General features: G+C 59.0%; 3 protein-coding genes across 3 annotated transcripts; 2 read left to right on the forward strand and 1 right to left on the reverse strand.

The window, feature by feature from the left end:
- Positions 1-1,041: 1,041 nt before the first annotated feature.
- On the forward strand, positions 1,042-6,344 carry NLRX1 (NLR family member X1). Its single transcript, XM_010149438.1, has 8 exons — positions 1,042-1,147; positions 1,376-1,436; positions 1,827-1,924; positions 2,135-2,751; positions 3,208-4,622; positions 5,425-5,511; positions 5,622-5,873; positions 6,020-6,344. Exons 1-8 carry the CDS (start codon positions 1,042-1,044, stop codon positions 6,336-6,338), a joined length of 2,955 nt encoding a protein of 984 aa, XP_010147740.1. The 3' UTR covers positions 6,339-6,344.
- A 1,313-nt stretch (positions 6,345-7,657) lies between these two features.
- On the forward strand, positions 7,658-10,390 carry PDZD3 (PDZ domain containing 3). The gene is made up of 9 exons (XM_010149440.1): positions 7,658-7,679; positions 8,023-8,087; positions 8,301-8,512; positions 8,672-8,849; positions 8,966-9,102; positions 9,178-9,375; positions 9,548-9,748; positions 9,921-10,091; positions 10,346-10,390. The coding sequence occupies exons 2-9, from the start codon at positions 8,084-8,086 to the stop codon at positions 10,388-10,390; spliced, it is 1,146 nt and encodes a 381-aa protein (XP_010147742.1). The 5' UTR covers positions 7,658-7,679; positions 8,023-8,083.
- Positions 10,391-11,747: 1,357 nt separating this feature from the next.
- Positions 11,748-13,991, reverse strand: CCDC153 (coiled-coil domain containing 153; the record flags this gene model as incomplete). Its single annotated transcript, XM_010149441.1, is given in 5 exon segments — positions 11,748-11,906; positions 11,983-12,113; positions 12,407-12,511; positions 13,030-13,140; positions 13,785-13,991. Coding segments are annotated over 5 exon segments (713 nt in total), but the record flags the coding sequence as incomplete, so codon positions are not given.
- Positions 13,992-15,660: the final 1,669 nt, after the last annotated feature.

The raw sequence follows: 15,660 nt of genomic DNA on the forward strand, positions 1-15,660 counted from the left end.
CTGTGGGAGGCGTGAGCAAGCTTTTGCCTTGCTCCCTCTCTCCTGGGGGAGGCCAAATGCAGAGATGTGCATGCTGCCCCTTCCTATCTCCTAAGGTTTGCTTACACCCTCCCCCCATGCCTCATTTTCTCGGGTTGTTGGGGGCTGCGAACGCAATCTGTGCACCTGAAGGATCACCCTGCTGATCTGGGGCGGGAGCATGAGTCAGCACCGGCACAGCCGGTTCTGCGGGACCGGACCATACCAGGGCACGTAAAGCTGGGCAGGGTGCTGATCCGTATCTCTGTGGAGCAGAGCTGCTGACCCTGTCCTGCTCTGCCCCCAAAGCAGGGGACAGCTGCCCAAGAACCCTGGAGCTGCTGAGCCCCTTGTCCACCGCTGGAAATGGGCACTTTGCCTGGGAAAAAAAAAATCACCCGGTGCAGCCCGGAGTGACCAGATGAGCCCTGGCAGCCCCCTGCCAGCCTGTGCCCTGGCTGCAGCCTCCCCGGCTGCTTTACACAGGAGGAGGCTGCACTCAGCATCCCTGCGTGCTGCAGCCTTGGCCTGACAGGACCGGCGAGAGGGCTCAGCTGCTGCTGAGGATGTGGCAAGGGCTGCCTGCCCAGGGACATTATTCCTCGGTAGGGCAGACCACCCAGGGGCATGCCAGTGTAGGACACAGAGGGGAGAAGCCACTATGCATGTAGATAATGGGATTGCCTTTATTTTCTGCTTTTCCGTGCTGTCTGCTCCTTCCCAGCCTCAACTCCTCGTGAGTACCTTCCCGGGCCCAGCTTTGCTGCCCTCCTAGCTTCAAACCCCTGGCAATGCCCAGGTAGTTCTGTGAAGGGTGCTGCATGGGGAGTCTGAGGTGGGATGCTAGCTCACCTTGGCTCCAGCCATCCTGCCAGCCGGCCTGCCACTGCTCCCCAGCAGGTCAGTCCCAACCCATGTATCCCCAGGCTGGTGTGGGCGTATGTACAGCCTCAGGGTGCAAAGCTGGGCTGGTCCAAGCATCCAGCTTCCCTCAGGGGTTGTCCCTTCTCTTTCAGGCAGAGGATGTCACGGGCCATGCAACGCCAGAGCAGCTGGACCCAGCTTTGTCGATCCCTGCCAGGGAGCAGAGGGACCCGGAGTGTTTATGTGTGTGCTGCTTCAGTGCCAGGTGAGCTGGGCTCTGTGCTTGTGGGACTGTGACCCTGAATCTGTCCTGCCCCCAGGGAAGCGCTGTCATTGATGGACATCCCTCCCCAGATGGGATGTCCATCTCCACAGCAGAGCCTGTGCAGTCTGTGAGTCACCTCAGCAAGACATGAAGCCAGTGATCTCGATGGTGTTAGCTCTGAGCCGGAGAAGGCCATCCCTGACCATGTGCATTTTTCTTCCCTTCCAGGCACTGCAGGCAGCTCCTTCCTCAGGAAGATCCTTCGCACAAGTGGCATCTCCCTTGCCAGGTACAGTGCCACACAGCTGGCGCCTGACTCACTGGGACCTGTGGCTGTTTGCCACGAGACCTGGGTTGCTGAGCTGGTTGCCTTGGACCGTCAAGGGTCCTAAAAAACAACCCAGACCCAACTCCCTTGCTTGCTCTGGATTCATCCCAACTTTTCTGCCTCACCACGGGTTTGCTGGGGATGCAGGGCACATGGCTTGCTGACCTGCCTTCAGTTCCTAGCCATGCCCTTGCCCTGGCCTTATGCTCTCCCTTGGTGTGGGGAAGGAAGGGGTGAGATGGATCTATGCAGCACTTCCCACAACACTCTCCTGTGATCTGCCCACCCTTCCCCAGACAGGGCTTGGAGCTGTTGGCCCCTGCCCTTGTGACACTCTCCTTCCTCTTGCAGGGGCTGTGCCTGCTACCAGGCAGGGTCCCAGGAGCACTCTGTCCAGCGCAGCCCCTCTCGACATGGTCTGTCTCACCTGAGGAACGTGGCCTCTTCTGGTAAGCTTGCAGCCCAGTGCTGAAAAGGATGGAGGGTCCGGCACAGAGGGTTGGGGTCAGCTGCTGTCCTGGGCGGTGTGAGGGTTAGCAAGAACTGGGTTCTGTCCTCCTCTCTGCAGCCACCTCACTGCAGTGGCTTGGGGCAGGCAACTTCTCCAGTTCCCTGCCAGTGAGAAGCCCTTGTCTTGTCAAGCGCCTTCCTCTTCCCAGATGCCATCAAGAAACACAAGAAGAGTTTGTCTGCGTGGTTCAGTCACCAGCCCAATGAAGAGAGGCAGTTTGGCCCTTCCTTCTCGTTGGATGCGGTCCACGTGGACCCAGTGATCCGGGAGAGCTCCCTGGAGGAGATCCTGAAGCCCTCACCTGACCTAACGATACAGAACCAGCTCCAGCAGCCCTGCAGCCGCGTTATCAGCCTTCAGAACCTTTTTGATGTGGATGCCTGTGGGCGGCAGGTGAAGAACGTGGTGCTGTATGGCACGGTGGGCACGGGGAAGAGCACCCTCATCAAGAAGATGGTGGTGGACTGGTGCCATGGTCTCCTACCCCGCTTTGAACTGGTCATCCCCTTCTCCTGTGAGGACCTGTCCCATAGTCATGCCCCCATCTCCCTGCGGCGCCTCGTAACCAAGAAGTATCAGCACCTCCGGGACGTGGTGCCAACGTTGGGTGCTTCCAACCTCAAGGTGCTTTTCATCCTCAATGGCCTGGAGCGCCTCAACTTGGACTTCCGTCTGGCTGGCACGGAGCTGTGCTGTGACCCCAGTGAGCCTGTGCCTCCTTCTGCCATCGTGGTCAACTTGCTGCGAAAATACCTCCTACCAGAGGTCAGTGTCTCACTCCAGCTCCTTCAGGCTGGAGAATGGTTGGGGGTGAGCCCTGGGGCATTGCAGGCCTGGCCATTGTGCTGCTTGTAGTTCAGCTTGGCTGTGAGCGAACAGGCAGCCTCCATTCCTGTGGGGACTCACCAAGGTGGCCTCATGTCACTGTTACTTGCCTCTGGGGTCTTTGGGGAGGCCTGGTAAGGCAAAGAAGGCAATCTGCTGGGCTCTGGTCTTCCAGTCTTGATATATGTCTAGTAGGGGATGGGCAGATTCTGTCCCCTCTGCCTGGGCCAGATTTGACCCAATGCCCCCTGGGCAGCAGCTTCTTGAACCCCAGGCCCTGGATGGTGTGATCCTCAAGCACCTATATGTAGGTTACATCCCTGGGGACCCTGCTGAGCTTAGGTCAGAGCCACAGAGTGGCTTCACCTCCAAACTCACCCAGCCCTCTGCTTCCAGGCCAGCATCATTGTCACCATGCGCCCGTCGGCAGTGCGCCGTATCCCTGGCAAGTATGTGGGTCGCTATGCCGAGATCTGTGGCTTCTCCGACACCAACCTGCAGAAGCTGTACTTCCAGATGCGTCTCAGCCAGCCCGGCTGCGGCGGAGAGGACAGTGCACGTAGCAGCTCAGGTGAGCAGGAGAACTTGGTGGAGATGTTGTCAAGGAACTTGGAGCGCCACAACCAAATAGCTGCTGCTTGCTTCTTGCCCTCTTACTGCTGGCTTGTGTGCACCACGCTGCATTTCCTCTACTTCACCAGAACCGTGCCTCCCAGCCAGACCCTGACTGGCATCTACACCAGCTTCCTGAGGCTCAACTTCAGCGGGGAGGTGCTGGACAGCACTGACCCCACCAACATCTCCATGATGAAGTACGTGGCCAAGACGGTGGGCAAGCTGGCCTACGAAGGGGTGATGTCCCGCAAGACCTGCTTCTCAGAGGATGACTTGCAGCAGTGCTTTGAGGTGGAGATGAAGACTGAAAGCGAGCTCAACCTCCTAGAGGTCTTCCGCAGTGATGTCTTCCGCTTCTTCCTCACTCCGTGTGTGCAGCCAGGCAAAGAGCACACCTTTGTCTTCACCATCCCTGCTATGCAGGAGTACCTGGCAGCCCTGTATGTGGTGCTGGGTGAGAAGAAGACCCTGGCACAGAGGGTGGGGAAGGAACTATCTGAGGTCATTGGGAAGGTGAGTGAAGATGTCGTCGTCGTGGTGAATATCATCTCCAAGGTACTGCCCTTGCGTTTCCTGCCAGTGCTCTTCAACCTGCTCAAAATCTTCCCTCGCTATTTCTCCCGGCTGAGCGGTAAGGACCGGGATGCCATTGCCCACACCATGGCAGAGGAGCTGTTCAAAGAGGAGGACTACTACAACGATGATGTCTTGGATCAGATCAATTCCAGCATCCTGGGCATGGAGGGCCCCATGCGCCACCCTGATGAGACCCCTGATGATGAGGTCTTTGAGCTCTTCCCCATCTTCATGGGTGGGATACTGTCCCGCCGTAACCGTGCCATCCTTGAGCAGCTGGGCTGCTCCATCAAGAACCTGGCAGCCTTTGAGATCGCCAAGGCCATGAAGAAGACTGTCATCAGGAATAGCCGCAAGGGGCTACCCCCCTCCGAGCTGATGGACTACCTCTTCTTCCTGCATGAGTTCCAGAATGAGCGCTTCACAGCTGAGGCCATCCGCTCCCTCCGGACTGTCAACCTCTCCTCTGTCAAGATGACCCCTCTCAAGTGCTCTGTCCTGGCATCTGTCATGGGCACCACATGCCATGAGGTGGAGGAGCTGAACCTGACCTCCTGCAACCTTGACACGAGCAGCTTGAGGATTCTCTTCCCTGTCCTGCTGCGATGCAAAGCTCTCCAGTGAGTACCACCCTCTGCCCTTGGGCAGTGCTCAAGACCTGGGCTCTCCCTCACCTCTTCCCATCACAGGGATACACTAGGAGCCCAAGCATGGCAAAAATAGGGAAGGGCAGGCATGCTCTTGTTTATACTCAGTGCAGACCTAGGGAACTACAGCTTCCAGCATGCAACGCTCCCTGAGGAGCCTTGCTAGGACACTGCATGCTGGGATTTGCAGTCCATAGGACTCTTTGCGCAGCCCTCTGCTCCCACAGGCAGGGCTGCCAGCTCCCCTGGCAGACCCAGTTCCCTCCCATTGCTAGGCCCCCGGGGCCACCCAGCATCCCCGTGTAGCCAGCTCTGCTACTACTAACTGGGAGGAAATACGCAGCCCAAGGGTGGGAGTCTGGGCTGTGCAAAGGGGTGGGTTCTGCTCCAGTCCATTTGTGGAACTGCAGTCCTCCTGTCGCCCAGGGGGTGGCAAGCCGTGCTCAGCAGAGATGGACTCTTTGCAGCAGGGCTGTGCAGCACTTCCTCCCTCCAGATGCTCAGGAGGGCTTCGTGGGGTCCTGATCCCTCCTCACGTCTTCACCTACCCCCTGCTGACCCTGCACCCCCTTCCCCTCCCTTGCTTCTGCTGGCGGATGCCACCCAGGCTCTGGTGCAGTTCCTGTGTGCTCCCTGTTGGAGAGGAAGCCTTGTTGGGGAAGGCCAAGTAGGATGGTGATGGGAAGGGTGAGGGAAAATGGAGAGAGCAGGGTTTCCAGCCCCACACATAACAGCCGTCTCTGTCCTGCCACCCTCACGTCTCACTGTGCCTTAGTCTGCAGCTCAACAGCCTGGGCTCTGACGCCTGCAAGGAAATCCGTGACCTGCTCCTGCATGACAAGTGTGTGGTGAGCAACCTGCGGTGAGTGCTGCCTCTGTCCTTGCATGAAACTGTCTCTGCTGCCCCCCATGTGCCCTGGCCCTGGGCCCCCTGCCCAGCCTCGGCATTGCCTTGAGCTCCTGTGTCCACAGGTTGGCAAATAACCCCGTGGGGGAGCAGGGGGCACACTACCTGGCCGAGGCACTGGCAGGCAACCGCTCACTGACCCATTTGTCCCTGCTGCACACCGCGCTGGGGGACCGGGGCGCCGAGGTCATTGCTCAGCACCTGACCGAGAACCAGCACCTCCAGGAGCTCAACCTGGGCTACAACTCCCTGACGGACACAGGTGCCCTGCGTGTGGTGGAGGTGGCCAAAAATCACGCGACGCTGGACAAAGTGCAGTGAGTTTGCTCTGCCCCTTCTCTTCCCTCTTGCAGGCGATGCCTCTGACCCAGTGTACCTCCCCATGGCAGTGAGCGGGGAGCCCCTGTCTGTCTCTGCATCCTGCCCTCACAGTGTCTCTCACCCCTTTTCTGTCAACCTGCAGTCTGTACTTCAACGACATCAGTGAGGACGGCAAGCGGGCACTTCACAGCCTGCGCATGGACCGGGATGGCGTCAGGGCACTGGTCTTCCTTACAGCAGGCACCGATGTGTCCGATTACTGGTCCCATATCCTGAACGTGGTGCAGAGGAACCTACCTTTCTGGGACCGCGAGCGCGTTCGGCAGCACCTTGCCCTCATCCTGCAGGACCTGGAGAGCAGCCGGAGACAGACTGCCAACCCCTGGAGGAAAGCCAAGTTCCTACGAGTGGAGAGTGAGGTCAAGAAGATGCTGGGGAAACTGCAGCATGGGAACCTCTAACCTGCTGTCCATCCCCCGGCCAGGGAGGGAGCAGTACTGCTTCGGGGGAAACACTGGACCATGCCCCGGCAGCACATCCCCTGCGCCCTTATCCCCGTGGACATCCCTAGTAGTTGGGTGCTACCACGGCTGTCAAAGGTGCTGGGTACGTGGGGCTCAGCCCTCATCTGTGGGCAAGGCTGAAGTGTGGGAGAACAGGCCAGGAGCAAATGGGACTCATTCTTCTGGGCTTGTAGAGACCCAGCCCCTGCATTCCAGCCGCTGCTGGCCCAGGGCAGGACTCAGGCTTGTTTGTAAAAGTTTGGTAGCATTAAAGCTCACCACTTTGTTTCCACTGAAGCACAGTAGTGCCAAAACTCGATCTCTCTGGGCCCTTCCAGGGGGGAGGAATGCGAAGGCCATCATTCCAGCAGTTGGAGTGGAGGGGTCTGGCCCTTCCCCGTCTCGTGGGGCTGGGATGGGGCAGCCCACTCCTGCTCCAGCCCATGCCAAACCAATCGGTCTTCCCCATCGTGGACTGCCTTTGCGGGCAGCTGGGACACCAGGATCTGTTCCCAAGCTGGGTGTCACAGGCGGCTGGTCCCTGCTCCCAGCTCTACTGGGCAAGGGCTGGCAGTGCCCTGGGACTGGGAGGGCAGGGGAGATGTTGGGGCTGTTTAACCATTAAACCTGGGGCGTCTTGGAGGAGGCGGGGACACTGGCTTCCCTGCCACTTCACCGTGTACCTTGCTCCTTCTTGCATTCCCTGCAGCCATGAAGCAAACAAAAGGTATGTGCTAGGGCAGTGGGGCTTTGTCTTGCGGAGACCCTTCCCCACGCATGTTTCCAGGCTCTGCTTCTGCATGGCATAAGGAAATGTCAGAGCCCAGGCAGGCCATGGAAAGGAGCTGGAGGCATCCAGGAAAATGCAGATGGGCGTTGTGGGGGTGCTTGGCAGGAATCTCCTCTCCTTGGGTTTGGGGGTCCTTGTGTTGGAAGAGTGGGGAGGGGTTTTATGGGGAACGGGAAGACCCACGGCTCCATCTCCTGGCTGCAGCCAGCTCTCTGTCACCCTGGTGACCCTTCTCATCCCTCACTCAATAGCTGCTTTGAGTATCCTGCTGCTTTGAAATGCAAGAGGACGCTGGTGGGGTGGGCAATGGCTCTGACAGGGGGGCAGAGTGGCTGAGGGGTGCTGCGTGGACTCAGGAAAGCCATCTCACCTGGTGTGACATGCTCAGCCTGCAAATGGACAAGTGCTGAGTGCTCAGGAGCATATGGGGTCTGCTCCTGGCCTGCTGCCTCCTGCACTGACCTCTTCTCTCCCTCTGCAGGGCTCGAGGGTGACAAGAAATCCATCATGTAAGTGCTGAGCTCTCCCCTGGCCAGGGCCTTCCTGAGGCTCATGACCCCACAAGCAGGCTGTGGCACATCCTTAGTTGAGTTGGTGTTGGTCATGGCTGCCAATTCCAGCTTTCTGCCCCAGGAGGGTCTTCCCTGCGTTGTTAGCTTAGGAGAGATGTGAGGGACAGTCCAAGAAGGAGATCACCTCCTGGCTTTCCCCGAGGAAGAGGAGGCACTGGAACTGCGGCTCTAGTTGGCCCTTTCTGGGAGGAATGGGGCTCCCCATGGTAGGGCTGGGGAGGGTAGGGGGATGGCTGTGGTGCTGCACTAACATGGCCTCTCCTGCCCTTTATAATTTCAGAAAATTCGAATTTAACCCCAAAGATGGAATCGACAACCCTGCCTTGTCATTGGCTGAGGACATGGGTAAATACTGTCACCTCCCCAGGGCATCCCTGTGTCAGCATGGGCTCTGGCAGCTGGGTATTGCTGGGGTCCTGGGCTCTCCTGTGGTTGGGAATTGCAGGGAGATGGACACGTAAGGCAGGAGGGATGGGGGAGATCCCAGCCTGGGCTGGGGTAGAGAACACGTGTTAGAATCCCTGCAGCGCTCTGCTGACAGGCTGTGCCCCCATGCAGATGGCAAGGGTGTGGGGGAACCACGCTTCTATCTCCTGAGCAAGGGCAGCACGGAGAGCTTCGGCTTCTGCCTCCATGAGGAGCTGGGCTGCCGAGGCCACATCATCCGGCAGGTTGAGCTGGGGGGGCTGGCCCAGCGCAGGGGGCTGCAGGACGGGGACCGGCTCCTCCAGGTCAACGGCCACTTCGTGGATGATATGGACCACCACAGGGTAAGCTGGGAGCACCCTGGGGCTGTGGGAATGCCCAGGTCCTCCCCAGCCAGGAGCACGGAGGTTGCGGGACCCCACTGCACCCCCCGAGGGCCCTGATCCCACAGACTGTGGTTGGAGGAGCACCCTGCGTGGGCTTCACAGCCTGGGCCCTTCCAGGTGGTGCAGAAGATCAAGGGCAGCGGGAACCAGGTCCTGCTGGCAGTGCTGGATGGTGACTCCTACGAAGCAGCCAAAACCCTGGGCAGGGACCTGTCCCAGATGCTGCCGGCCGACATCCGCCCACGCCTCTGCCACGTTATGCGGGACAAAAGTGGTTTTGGCTTCAGTGTGTCGGGTCCGGAAGGTAAAGCGGGCAGAGGGATGCTGGTGCCGCCAGCCTCCCCGACGCAGCGCCCTGCTCACCCCAGACTGCCTCTCCTCCTGGTAGGTGTGAAGGGCTCCTCCCGGTAGGTGTGAAGGGCACCTTCCAGCTGTCGGTGCGGCAGGACGGGCCGGCGGAGAGAGCGGGGGTACCGCCGGGTTCCTGGCTGCTGGAGATGAACGGGGCCAGCGTGAGGAGCTACTCGCACGCACAGCTTGCCCGAAAGGTGGGTGGTCCTGGCGCTGTTGGGTGGGGGACCGGGGCTGGCAATGTCGCTGAGCACCCTGCTTTTCCCATCCAGCTTAAGCAGAGCGGTAGCAAGGGGACGCTGTTGGTGGCATCCAGTGCCGTGGAGGAGTTGTACGGCCTGCGGGGCCTGCGGGTCACGGCCGCCTTGGCGGACACCTCCTGGCTCCCCTTCAAGGTCCGGGAGCTGCACATGGTGAAGGGTCCAGCTGGTTATGGGTTTCTGCTCAAGGAGGATGACTGCAGCTCGGGGGCCATAGGTGAGTGGGCTGAGGGGGGCAGTCTGTGCCTGAGCAAGGCATGTCTGAGGGTTGGGAATAGATGCAAGCCCTGTGCCCACCAGCACTTGGGGGTCAGTGTTGCCAGCTCCCCTCTGGCTGAATGCCTCTGTGAGCATCTCCCCTTTCTCCCTCTGTCCCACTGAGGCAGGCCAATTCCTGTGGGAAGTGGATGCAGGACTGCCAGCCGAGCAGGCAGGGATGAGGGAAGGGGACCGTCTCCTGGCTGTGAATGGTGAGAGCATCGAGGGGCTGGACCACCACCAGACGGTGCTCAGGATCCGTGCCCGTGATGACCAGGTGACGCTGCTGGTCATCGACCCTGCTGGCGATGAGTTCTACCAGTCGGTAGGTTTTGGGGAACCAGCGTGGTCCCACCCCCGGGTCATGGGGTCCTGCAAGACTGGATGATGGGATGGGTGTTGTCCTCCCAGGTCTGCACTGTGAGGTCCTCTCCAGGGGACCTGGCTTGCTGTGGAGCACCAGGAGCTCTATGGCTCTCCCTCTTCTGTTCTTCCAGATCGGGCTGTCCCCTCTGCTGTTCTTTGAGAACACTGACCCTGTCTCAGGCTCCTGCACGCCCTCCCTGCCCTCTCCCAGTGCCTCCCCTGGACTCTGTCATGTTGAGGTGGGACCAAAGGGACCTGGGTCCTGGCTGGTGGCTGCTGCCAACAGTATAGGGTTCACACAGGTAACCTCTTTTACCAGACCCTCACGGCAGTGCTGCTCACAGCCCAGCACTGCTCTGAGTCCTGGCACCCTCCTGCCCTGCCTGTCCTAATATTTCCTTGGCACCCATGAGGCAGGCAGGTGGGGACTGCGTGGTCCCCTGGCCACAGGGACCAGGTGAAAAGATCCCTCCAACCCATCCACGAGGCAAGGGTGGAGTGTGGTGAGGTGGGTGGATGTGTGCTGCCCACAGTGCCCCACGCTGTGTCCCTGCAGATCCCACGCCAGGAGGAGCAGAGGAGACTGCACCAGACATTCTAGCAGCCCGGGAGCACCTTGCCTCCGACCACGCTCCCCACACAGTGCCTTGATCCAGGCCATGTCCAGCCTGTTGGTTCCCTCTGCCCAGCTCGCCGGGAGCACACCGTGCTGCTCAGTATGGCTGTCGCAGCACTGCTGCTCTGTCTCCTTGTCTGCGACAGGGCTCACAGCATCACACCTCCCAGAGACTCCTCTCCACTGGCCGAGGCTGGCTTCAAGCTTTTATTAACCATGGCAGTGGATTCTTGTAACCTGAAGACAGACTTTGCCTGCCCAGCTGCCCCCAGGAATATCTTGGGACATTTCATGGAAGTCCTTTCCCAGCTCCAGGCTCTGGGAGCTCCCAGGATCGCTGACGCACTGCCCTCTATGCCATGACCCAGGGGACTGGAGAGCATGAGGCTTGGCTCAGCCCAGGACTGGCCTTCAGGCCAGTATGAAGGGAAAAGAGAGCAGTGGAGGCCGATGGGGTGCTGGAGGAACCCCCCACCTCTCAGTCTGTTGGCTCAGGTCTGCCCCTGCATGGACATCCCTCTTGTGCTCCTCCTCTCCTCCTCCCTGTGAACCTGCGGGCAGTGAGTGTCCACCCCGCATCACAGCACTGTTCCTGCCTCACCCATGTGGGGTGTGATTAAAGGACAAATCCACACTGCTGTTCACGTGGGTGATGTTACGGCGCGGACTGTGACGGCATTCCAGGGCCAGACAGGACGCACCTTCTCCCTCCAAGCCCGGGGCAGCTGGGGTGTTGGGCGGCAGATATGGGAAGCTCTCCAAGCGTGCTGACAGGGAGGAAGGGGCAGAGAGCCTGTCTTGTCCCAGGAGCCCCAGGGTGCTATATCTCCAGGGAGCTGAGGCCAAACTCCTGTAGGCACTCCTTGGGCTCCACATCGTGAGAAACGCTCACAGGCCAATAACTTTGTCTCAGGCAGGATCTCAGTGAAGCAGCATTTTATTCACGATTGCAGTGGCAGGTGATCCCCCTCCTCGCAGGAGAGAGAGAGGAGAGCACGCTTCACAGCAGCAGAGCATCTTAAATACCTACCCTAGTTCCTGACGCATTCAGCCCCCTCCCCTGTTTCTCACTGGCCGAGTACTCCAGGCTCGCAGCCCACCCAACACATGTTTCTATGTCTTTGTACAGCTTTTAAATATTTTTAAGGAAGACGCGTGACCGTTCCCGTTGTTCCCTTTTTAACGCTTCAGTATGTCTTTGTTATATCTTATTCTGCAATTCTTTATCTTGTTCCCAACCCGTTACTTTTCGACGTTTTCATTCTGCTGAGGGGTGATATTCCTTTTTTTTTTATTTGACCTTACCAATTAGTCCTTTCTCAGGATAGTTAAGAAAAACAGTTCATACAAACATATGATGAAACTGAGGCCTTTCTAGGACTGGAATTTTCCATCTGCAAAACCACAAAAAGTTAGCTCTTATAACAGCGATGGTTGTTCCTACTTCTTCCCAGTGCTGGCTGGCCTCTGCCGTCTTGTCTAGAACAAGGTCCAGGCTACCCTGGTGGGAAAGAGGATGGTGAGATGCCAGGACCATGCTGCCAGAGGGAACCACCCACAGCCACATCCCCACTCACATGGAAGATCTTCTCATACTCCCTCTCCATGGCATCGAGCCTGCCCTGCAGCTGGGCAATGCTCCTGTCCCTCTCTGCTAGTGCCTAGGTGACCGTCTCCTGGTTCTGCTGGCCCTCCTGGAGCCTGGTAGGTGTGGGATGTGGGGACAGAGGCGGGGGACACTGAGGACACGGACACAGGAGCCTGGCACTGCGTGACCAGTGCATGGGAGGGTGTGGGCAGTGTGTGGCACACCCTCTGCCCCATCTTTCTCATTCCCAGGGTGGCAGAGGGCTCGGAGACAGGGATGGGATCACAGCACTCCCTTTGCAGCCAGCATCTCCCTAGGTCGGGGTGCACTGGGTCAGGCTCTGCCATCAGCTGCTGCTGTGCTGGCAGCACATGGTGAATGACTCCTACCTCCCCTCACTCCCCCCAGGGGCACTTTGCTGCCCTGGAGTGAACCCCATCCCCACCCCACCAGGGAGGGAGAGGCATGGCTGTGGGCTGCTGTCTGCTTCTGCAGCTCCTGGTATTGGCGGGTCATTTCTGGGAGCCAGAGAGGGAAAAAGGGGGCAAACGTGGTGACTGTAGGGAGAACAAGCAGGCAGTTCCTGTGCCTGGCAGAGCTGTGACAATTCCGGGTAAGGGGGGGGCAGGAGGGAGCCTGGAGGGAAAGTTTTACCTCTCTGCTGAGCGTGGGAGAGTGAAAATGAGCACGGAGTTTTGCATGTGGCAAAGACCGCAAACCTCTGGCTGAGGTTTTACCTCTGCTAAAATCGGCCCCTTCTTGAGCACTAACAGAAACAGCAAGGCAGTGACTATTGCAGGCAGGGAAGTCTCTGTCTCAGTGGTCTCCCTCTGCCTGTGCTGAAACGAGTGCGTGTCCAGAGCCTTTGCATGCTGACAGTATGGGAGGGAGCAGGGCTAGCAAACAGCGTGGACTGGGGCTGAGCGGTGAGACCAAAGGGAGAGGTGGGGTAAGCTTGGCTTGCTTCCCCCAGTAGCATCAAGGTGTGGGATCCCTGCATCTGTCCTTGCATTCCCCCTCTCACCTCTGCCCTCACCGTCATGAATGTCTTGCTTGTCTTCCCGTGCCTGGTCCAACGCCTTCTCCAGGTCTCACAGCCTCCGCTGGAGCCCTTCTTTTGCCTGCCAGGTCGTGTCCCTCCAGGAAACTGCAAGCCCGAGACACAGAGGACTGCCATGGGGACGACACGCTTCCTGGCAGGTGACCCACACCACGACCCTGGTCTGAACACAGGTGTCCAAGGGCACCATCCAAACCATACTGGGTGGCTATTCCCTGCCCAGTACCTCCTCGGTGCCTTGGCCCAGCAGTGACTTCTTCCTAGCTTTTTTCTGCTCCCATAGCCAGGGGGATGTGGACGCTTCCCCCCAAATTCCTGGCCCCAAGCCTTGCCTGAACCAGAGTGAATCTCCTAGCAAGACACCTCCCCTTCATTTCAGCCCAGCACTACGCTGGGGAAGCATTTGCAGGGGAGTGCCCCACTGCAGCATCCCTACCACCGTTTGCTTTTCGTATGGCTGCTCTTGGCCATCTCTGCAGTATTGCTGGCCTCTGGAAGCAGCTGCTGCGCGCACACAGCGGGCACTAGGGACAGCCCAGGCAGCCCCTGGGGCTGGAGCCCACGAGGGAGGCCATATGCCATCCTCTGGCAACTTGCTGCCAGCAAGGACTTGTCCCTAGGAAGTACCTGCCGGACAGTGGGCATCCCTTGCTTGCTCCAGCTCCTGGCTCCTCCCGATCTTACCCAAGTGCTCTTTCGGCATGACAGCTTCTGGTGCTGCTTTCCCGTACCTCTCTTCAGCTTGGCTTTCTGCAGCCAGAGGGAAGAAGGAAGGGACAGAGTCAAGAGCAGCTCTTTAAACAGGCTTGGCCCAGAGACACCAAGGGCCGGCAAATGGCCCAGGGGAAGCCTGCCGTGGGATGTTCGCCCCAGGAAGCCTTGGCTGATACACACCTCTGGCTCAAACGCCAGTACCAGGGCAGTATTTATGCAGACACCTGTCAGACACAGAGACAAGGTGTAGCTGGTTTTACTTGAAGTGGCTGCCCTGGAGAGCTGCGTGCTCATTTGGGACTGACGGCTGGGATTTTGCAGTGAGGGTGGGGCAGTAGCCACAGTGCACAGAGGCCTGGGGACCCTTTCCAAAACCCCAGACTCTTCCTAGCACATGCTTGCACTTTCAGAGGCATGTAGGAGAGGCTGGCACCTGGCAGAGCCACTCTCTTTGGCCTCCCCTCCGGATCCTGCTGGGCTGGAGGGTGCAGTGGGGTGCAGGGTGCTTCGGGCAGAGCCCTGGACCCCCCTGCCTCTTGGTTCTCATCAGGTGTAACTGTGCTGCTGTGCTGGCACAGGGTGAGCAGGGCTGCGGCAGATGTGAAAGCCGCAGCCAGGCATCCCATGGGGCCCCAGTGCAATCCTTCCCCCTGGTGCTCCTAACTACCGCTTCCACAGCCCCATGATGCCTGCCCTTGCTGGGGAGGGACAGGAGAGGCACATTCCTGAGACAAGACCCCAGACTCACCTGTTACGTTTGTCTTCTGCTGCTGCTTCACACCTTCCCTTTCCCTTTGCTCTTCAGAGGCGTTCTCCTGCCAAGTGATACTGGTGCTCCCTCTCAGCAATGGGTGATCACACCCTGGACTTGTGGGGGAGAAAGGGGAGGCAGTGGGCCTCCCAGCACGTGGAGGAAAAGGCCAATTCTTCCCCAAGTAGAGACACCCAGAGATGTGGAGCTGCTGTGCCTCTGCCAGGATGGCTGTCCTGCCAGCACCCATCCTGACTGCTAGCGCAGACCTCACTCCCTCAAGATGCCTTCAAGCTGTGCCCTGCTGTAATCTCAGCTATCTGCTGAGATAGGCAGGTTATCTGGCCCAAAGTCTGCCTTCACCTTGCAGCAGCCGAGCATCTCGTTCCCATGACAGAGGTGAGGATAGAATGTACCCTGTGCCCAGTGCAGCGTCGGGATGGTCCGAAGCCAGCCCTGCCCCTCAGCACTGAACGGGTCACGTTTAGCTGCAGAACTGTGGGATACGGCTCTGATCAGGTAGGATGGATCTCATCCCGGAACGGCAGTCCCAGAGCAGCCCCAGCACGGATGCAGCTCAGCTGTGGGGAAATGGGGGACATGGTAGGCAGGGTGACTCTCCCAGGTCACAGCCTGTAACGAGCCCAGTGTCTTCCTTCCTTCCTGCTCTGGCTCACCCCCCTACTCAGTGCTGAGCAGGAGGTTTCCCCTGGGGGCTGCAGCTGGGTTTGGATCTTCTTTATAAAATAGAAGGGATAGGATTTTAAACTGTTGTTTCTGCTCAGGATGTGATTAACCCCAAATACCTGGGAGCGAGCAGGTGATTCCTGGGTGCACCGCAGTTTCTCAGCAGGATGTGGATCTTGTTGAGTGGGGAAGGCAGCAGGAGCAGGGAGCTGGTGTGGGGGAAGCTGCAGGGCTGGGGCAACCCGGGGATGCCCAGCAAGTAGCCCTGCCTGAGGAGCTGGCAGGGCGGCAGGCTGGGTGTGGAGAGCCGAGGGAGCCTGGGCCAGCGACAGCGGTGGGGGTTGTTCTGCCGCGCAGACGTGCAGGCACAGAAGCTGGCGTGCACATTGTGCGCACCGATACACGCGTGTCTGAAATCCCTGCCCAGCCACACAGAGCAGGCAGAGGGGTGAGAA

This window comes from Eurypyga helias, unplaced genomic scaffold, assembly GCF_000690775.1.
Source record: "Eurypyga helias isolate BGI_N326 unplaced genomic scaffold, ASM69077v1 scaffold26773, whole genome shotgun sequence".
In the NCBI taxonomy this organism is placed as follows: Eukaryota; Metazoa; Chordata; class Aves; order Eurypygiformes; family Eurypygidae; genus Eurypyga; species Eurypyga helias.

Coding starts and splice junctions, on each gene's coding strand:
- NLRX1 (XM_010149438.1), top strand. CDS start 1,042: ATGTCACGGGCCATGCAACGCCAGAGCAGCTGGACCCAGCTTTGTCGA. Junction 1,925..2,134: donor GAGGAACGTGGCCTCTTCTG/GTAAGCTTGCAG, acceptor TCCTCTTCCCAG/ATGCCATCAAGAAACACAAG. Junction 2,752..3,207: donor GAAAATACCTCCTACCAGAG/GTCAGTGTCTCA, acceptor CTCTGCTTCCAG/GCCAGCATCATTGTCACCAT.
- PDZD3 (XM_010149440.1), top strand. Junction 9,376..9,547: donor AGGATGACTGCAGCTCGGGG/GCCATAGGTGAG, acceptor TGTCCCACTGAG/GCAGGCCAATTCCTGTGGGA. Junction 9,749..9,920: donor GCGATGAGTTCTACCAGTCG/GTAGGTTTTGGG, acceptor CTGTTCTTCCAG/ATCGGGCTGTCCCCTCTGCT.